General features: G+C 38.5%; 1 protein-coding gene across 1 annotated transcript; it reads left to right on the plus strand.

The window, feature by feature from the left end:
• Window positions 1-288: 288 nt before the first annotated feature.
• NDUFB5 (NADH dehydrogenase (ubiquinone) 1 beta subcomplex, 5, 16kDa) lies at window positions 289-4421 on the plus strand. The gene is made up of 5 exons (XM_010000012.1): window positions 289-474; window positions 1373-1439; window positions 2114-2175; window positions 3219-3325; window positions 4197-4421. Exons 1-5 carry the CDS (start codon window positions 289-291, stop codon window positions 4315-4317), a joined length of 543 nt encoding a protein of 180 aa, XP_009998314.1. The 3' UTR covers window positions 4318-4421.
• The last annotated feature ends 2278 nt before the right edge of the window (window positions 4422-6699 follow it).

The following is a 6699-nucleotide window of genomic DNA, read 5'->3' on the forward strand; positions in this document are numbered from 1 at the left end:
GGTGCAGGGAAACCCCTGGAACGCAGCGTGTATGTCCGTTCCCCGTGAGGTTCGCGTTGCGGGGGCACAGCGCGGGGAGAAGCAGGCGGCAGCCAGAGGGCCCGGCTGATGCACGCGAATGTGTTTGCTGTGTAGCGACATTCAGTTCCTTATCTGTTGGAACTTCCCGGTAGAAGCAGATACGTGTCTCAAGTCAGGCGGAAAAGGTTGATTCTACTAAAGCAGCTAGTTAGTTCAGGCAGGCTTTTGGGAACCGAAACCAGCCCATAACTGCTCAGTTGCTGCTGGATGCTGCTTTTTTATTTCTCCCCCACACGTGTTGTTGACCTTATCCTGGCACAGCCACCAAAGGGAAAAGTCCATCATGCTTTGGTTCCATTTTCAGCTCCTGTACGACACAGCAGCGGCCACGGGAAGAGAATGTTTATTATCAAGGCAACAAGTTTTTATGATACTCGATTTCTTAACTTGTTGGTGAGTTAAAAAGAAGTAGATTGCATTCTGTGTAACACATCCCTTGCAAATGATGTGAGAGTGTCTGAAATAGAAATGTATCCATTGTTTATGTGAGAGCATCTAAAGTGTGGTTGGCACTATTCACATAAGTAAGAATTTCCAGCCCTCCTAAAGAACTTTTTGTCACATGTTGTAAAATCAGGGCCAGATGAAATAAAAAGATACAAGATCGGGTGAATGGCAAAGATTGTGATGGGTACTTAAATTAATGCTGTGGTACATGTGTGCATAACCAACAAATGCTTTCCACTCCATCCTCCTTTTAAAAATGTATTATGTTACTTTTCTGTAGGGTTTGCCTTCAGTTACCCAAACCACTAACACCAAGGATTCAGACTTAGGAAGCCTGACCTGAGTTTGACTCCTAAAAAGCTAGGTTTCAGCTAAAGCCTATTCTAACAGGTAACAGCCAACCTGATGCAACTCCCTTTGTGTGACCAGCCTTCCTTTATCTGTCTTCTGCAGTTACCGCAGCCGGCAGTGGTTGTAAATTTATGATGGATTATATTGCATTGGTGTTGGTGCCTCATGACAGTTGAATGCTGAAGCCAGTCATGACAAGGTGCTGAGGCAGTGCTGAGGGAAAGCATTACTGCCTGCTTCTGCAGAGACTGACCCCTCTGAGGCATTGAAAGCTGAACTAAATAGACCCATGGACTGACACAGCATCCCTGTTCTGTATACTAGTTTATTAATTAATTTAAAGCAACAATATGTCTTTACATACGACATCCCTATCTAACCTATGAGTGTAAATCTAAGAACTGTTGGCTATTACATCGTTTTCAGACTAAACTCGTTTTGTCAGGCATCTTCCTGAGTTTCCCATGCTGTTTTTTTTTATTCCCTTATGCAGAGGTTCTATGTTTTTCTGACGGGAATACCAGTGGCACTATTCATAACGTATGTCAACATCTTCATTGGTGAGTGTTCTGTCAGGACTATACTAACTGCTCAATCAAAATTATTAAATAGAAACTAAGCATGCTGGATAGGAAAAAAAAAAAAATTTATATTAAAAAAATATTTTAAGGGTAGCTCTTTGGAAGAGTGTGAAATAGGCCTGTGGTAATATTGTTTAAGTACATAGAAGATGTTCCCAGTATTTTTTTTTCCATAGTTGTTGTTGTTTTTTTTAAAAAAAAACTTCCCATATTTTTAAAAATGGAAAAAGTCCATCCTTTGACATTCTTTCAAACATGAGTGAGATTTATTGATCAGTTTGCACTGAGATGAGGAGTCTGTGTGGTCTTGTTTTACATACTCCTTTAAGAAGGAGCAGCCATACACAGCAGCTCTTGCTTTTCGTCTGGCAAAAAAAATTCCAAAATTCTGCTTGGTAACAGGCAATTGTTACTATTTTGTAATAATATAGAATTACTATTACTGTAGTAATTGGCTTGAAGTCTGTGAGCTGGGCACATGCAGTGTGAAGTCTCTGGAAACATTACAAACCCTGTTTTTCTGAATGGAGCACAGATTGAGGGACTAAGTACTCACCATGTGAAATAATTCTTTTCCTCATGTGAAAGGCAGAATCTAAAATACTTTAAAAAATCGCTTGAGTTAAATGTCCTTCCACTCCTTTCCTTGTCAGGTGAAGCTGAACTTGCAGAGATTCCTGAAGGTTATATTCCGGAGTACTGGGAATACTACAAGGTGAGTGTGACATATAAAAGGGTGGCATGCTGTGGACAGTTTTCCTCTGATACTTTTGGGATTAAAATATGTGGAGTATGATAATGAGGGTGGTCATATCGCTGCCATTGGGTATCAGTGTAGTAGAACTTGAATTATGCAATTATGATTTTTGTGAACTTGCTGGTTTTCAGCTTTGTAGAACATACATCTTGCTTCAGGAAATCTGTTTATTGATACAAGTAGATGGCACGTGTGACATAAGTGATCTGTAACTTCTTGCATGTAAACTGCTGAAGCTACATGCCAATAATTCATTTATAATATTCCTAGGTATTAAGAACAATCTTCTGTTCTCTCTATTCTTAGCATACAGTTTTTCTCTTTGTGTCTTGCTCTGGAACTGCAACATCTGAAGACACTGGAGTTTAAAGTTAAATTACTTTCTTTTGTATCGTTTGCTAGTGTTGTTTCAAAGTCCATCATCACACATGCTTTTATATCTAGAATTGGTGATTTTTATAGTGAGAAACTCAGGGTCATACTTTTCTCATTACATGGTATTTTCTTAAAATTAATCCCTGGCTTCTTCCTGCAAACACTTTTTTGTTTTTGATAGGAACTAATTGAACTCAGCAATACTATCATGACTGCTTCAACTCTTTTAGACTTTTGTTCCTAGTGAAATTACCTTTAAGTGGAAGCAAAACTTTAAAATGTTCCTGATTACAGAAAGAGGTTTGGAGTCCATTTCTGTGATTACAGTGGCAGTTCAAGGAACTTGCCTTCGACAGAAATACAATAACGTTCCACTAACATTTAATTTTGCTACAGAATAGTCATCTGCAGGTTCTTTTGGCATTAAAAATGGCAAAAGAAATACAGTTTTTTATGGTTCTGATCTTACAATTAGTTGAGCATGTGTTTAACTTAACTAATACAGTTTGAATGGCAGCACTTGTAGTCTTGAGGACATATTTTCAGGACTGGGAACATGCAATATTATTTGGTTATCATGACATTTCTACTTGGAAATTGCATGAATAATCTTTTAAATTTTCTAGCACCCTATAAGTCGCTGGATAGCTCGTTACCTCCTTGACTCCCCTGAAAAGAACTATGAGAAAGAGATGGCTATGCTTGATATTGAAGCCAAGAAAACTGAAATGAGGTATGTTGAATAGCTGGAGTGTTTTTAAGTGCTGGTACATACTGTAGGTGATGCTTTTCTTTTGGTTAACATCCTGAGTTGGCTTCTGACATAATGTGCTTATTTGTGTATCACTTGACCTGAGTGCTTCTGTACTGGCTGGTGCCAGAGTGGAAGTTAATGGCACCTCTAGTCCTGGCCTTGTGGTATTAAGGTTACCAGAACTGGAACAGTCCAAGGGCAGACTCGGAAAACTTGAGTATCTCTTCAAAACAGTTCATATCTATAAAGGTGTGACTGAGTCTTCCTGAGTCAAATGGACAGCTCTTTTTCCCCTCTGCTGATGTTCATAGCTTAATTGAGTAGCTAAATGACAGTTTACAGGACTGGTCATGTTCCTTGTCACTGTTGAAAATGTTGTGGGCAGCAACGACATTGCATTGAGTTTATTCCACACTTACTCAGAGTAAATTGTGATGGTAATAGAAAGTCGTGACTTCCACAAACTGTTACTATTGGGATCAAGACAGCATAACTCCTACTACCATAACACATACTTTTGTTTTTCTTGCTCCTGTTTATTTTTAGTTGAAAGCTGCATAAAAACTGTCTGCCCCTTGCTAATCAAGAACTTGTGATAGAACTCCCTGCAAGTATTTTTATTACTCTTTTGTGAGGTGACTTGCTGAAAAAAAGTTACATAGTAGGATGTAATAACTCCTGTTTTAGTTGAACCCTTCACTTTTTGGTCTTATCTGTGTTTCAGTAGTATTCATAAACAATAGATGCCAAACTCATTGCTGGTGTCATGAATATGTGATATTAAACATTTATATATGTGTGGTCAAACTAATAAACTTTACGTTGAGTGTGGCTTGCTTTTTTGTTTTAGGCTGTTGGAGCTGGAAGCTCGAAGACTCATGAGACACAGGGGAGATGGACCTTGGTATCATTATGAAACACCTGATAAAAATCTTATTGACAATTCTCCAAAATCCACACCTGACAATTAAACAATTTCAAGATAATATACATTGTCTTAAATGCATACCAACAAATGGTGAATGAGCTATGTAATATATACATCCTGCTGTGTACTGATGGAAATGAATAAAAATATACAATGTTTGTGTTGATTCTGATAAATGGAAAGAAACTGTGTGGGAGTTAATCTCATAAAGCTGTTGAAGTTGTTAATCAGAGAAAATGCCTTATGTCAGTTGCAACGATTGATCCTTTTCTTTTGAACATCAATATAGAATGGGCTTTCTGACCTCGTATCTGTGAAACCAGTTGGTAATATTAGTCTTCATAATTTGATTTCTGGTATTTAAAGTTTTAAATGTAAGGTACAGGAAAATGTAAGGCTTTTTTTCTTTCACCATGCCTTGTGTCAGATATTTGTGGAAGATGAGCTAAGTAAGAAAAATACCTTCAAATCTTTGGGGTATTGTGATTATATTTACCAGTGTAGACAATGTCTTTCTTTCTTTCTTTCTTTCTTTCTTTCTTTCTTTCTTTCTTTCTTTCTTTCTTTCTTTCTTTCTTTCTTTCTTTCTTTCTTTCTTTCTTTCTTTCTTTCTTTCTTTCTTTCTTTCTTTCTTTCTTTCTTTCTTTCTTTCTTTCTTTCTTTCTTTCTTTCTTTCTTTCTTTCTTTCTTTCTTTCTTTCTTTCTTTCTTTCTTTCTTTCTTTCTTTCTTTCTTTCTTTCTTTCTTTCTTTCTTTCTTTCTTTCTTTCTTTCTTTCTTTCTTTCTTTCTTTCTTTCTTTCTTTCTTTCTTTCTTTCTTCTTTCTTTCTTTCCTTCTTTCTTTCTTTCTTTCCTTCTTTCTTTCTTTCTTTCCTTCTTTCTTTCTTTCTCATTACTTTTGGCCAAACTCATCTTTCACTATTTTTCCCAACTTGCATATTGTTCAACATCTGCTATAATTTTCTCTGCATTATCTCAAAAGGTTCTCTCTTTAGATATCACTTAATGCCCTTCATCCCTGATGGTGTCAGCTATGCTGCTTCTTCATTAGTTTGTCACAAGTTTTAAAATCTCGCCTCTTCTGTATGTGTATTTTGTGCTTGTCTGGTGTTTTATTTTCTCCAGACTCACATCATATACAGTCTGTGTCTGGAAAAGACTTATTAAACAGACTCTTAAAAAGACAAACAAAAAAAAACAACAATGCAAAAATGACTGACAGAATTCTCTGCATCTTTCAGAACAGACACTTGGTGTAGATCATCCAGAAGGTGGTCTTTCTAGAACATCTTTGGAGTTTATGTAGAAACTGAAATAAAAAAGTGCCATCCAACTGCTATTAACCAAGAATAAATGAAGAAATACATAAGGCAGATAAGGCAAGTTGCAACCGAGGGCATACATGTACCTGCCATGCATTTTCAGAACCGTGCAGCTCATTTTCTGCGCCACTTTTGACAGAAGGAGCACACGCAGCACTCTCTGTGTCTGGCAGACTTCAGCCACTAGAGGGGATGTGTTTCCACAGGTTTTACCCGCCACGGCACTCTGGTTTCCCACCGATGGGAAGTGCTTCTTGGCAGTGTGTGACCCTAAACCATCTGTCCATATTTAAAATTCCCACTTACTAAAGAAAATAAGCCCAAGCCCTTTAGTCACTCCTGATCATCTTGTAGTTTCTGTCAAACACGAATTTATTTATTTACATGAAGTAAAACTGCACAGGCTATTTAAAGCAAGGACTGCCTTGTTTGCCGTTTCCTAGCACTGTCAAACATTAGAAAGACTGATGAATTTCGCATCAATGCTTGAACTTGTCCCTTTTGCTTGAGACAATGTTTCAAGTTAAACACCTTGTATTCCACCGTACAGCTCTCGTTGTTTATAAACGTTGAGTTAATCATAAGGAAAAAAGAAAAGCATGAAGCATTCTCAGGCAAAACAAATCTGTCTAATGAAAATATGTCAATTTCTGTGGTTTATGCAGCATCCAGTGGTGCTTACTGTTCTGTGATGTCTGCTCTTGAGTGACACCGAGATCGACAGTATTTCACATTGTTCCCAACACGGGATGTTTTGCTAGAAAAATTGCTGAGAACACCCTGCTCTCGCCGTTCCTCCGCAGCTGGGGATAAACTAATTTTCCAATCCTGTTGTTAACCGAGATTTTCCTAGAACCACGTTTCGAAACGTTACTCGTTGAGGTACAAGCCGGTTCGAGCACACCTGCCTGGAAGCGCCCGACGGCTCCTCGGGTGCGGCGCGGCCCGCAGCTCGGCTGTTCCTGCACACGGTGCCTCTTTCCCATCCCTTCAACCTGCCAGGCAGATGCCACAGTTAGTAGCTATGGCGTGGAAAACCCTCATTATTTCCATGCCTGTTTGTTTTTTTCCCGGGAAGTTCCCCTCCCTCCCTCCGTCCCCCCCC

The sequence above is a fragment of the Chaetura pelagica genome, unplaced genomic scaffold, assembly GCF_000747805.2.
Source record: "Chaetura pelagica isolate M959 unplaced genomic scaffold, ChaPel_1.0 scaffold20, whole genome shotgun sequence".
Classification (NCBI taxonomy): Eukaryota; Metazoa; Chordata; class Aves; order Apodiformes; family Apodidae; genus Chaetura; species Chaetura pelagica.

Bases quoted from the DNA above. Each gene is read 5' to 3' on its own strand.
- NDUFB5 (XM_010000012.1), top strand. From the start codon at position 289: ATGCTGCTTTTTTATTTCTCCCCCACACGTGTTGTTGACCTTATCCTG. The intron at 2,176-3,218 runs GTGAGTGTGACA...TAAATTTTCTAG, and splicing joins AGTACTGGGAATACTACAAG to CACCCTATAAGTCGCTGGAT. The intron at 3,326-4,196 runs GTATGTTGAATA...TTTTTGTTTTAG, and splicing joins GCCAAGAAAACTGAAATGAG to GCTGTTGGAGCTGGAAGCTC.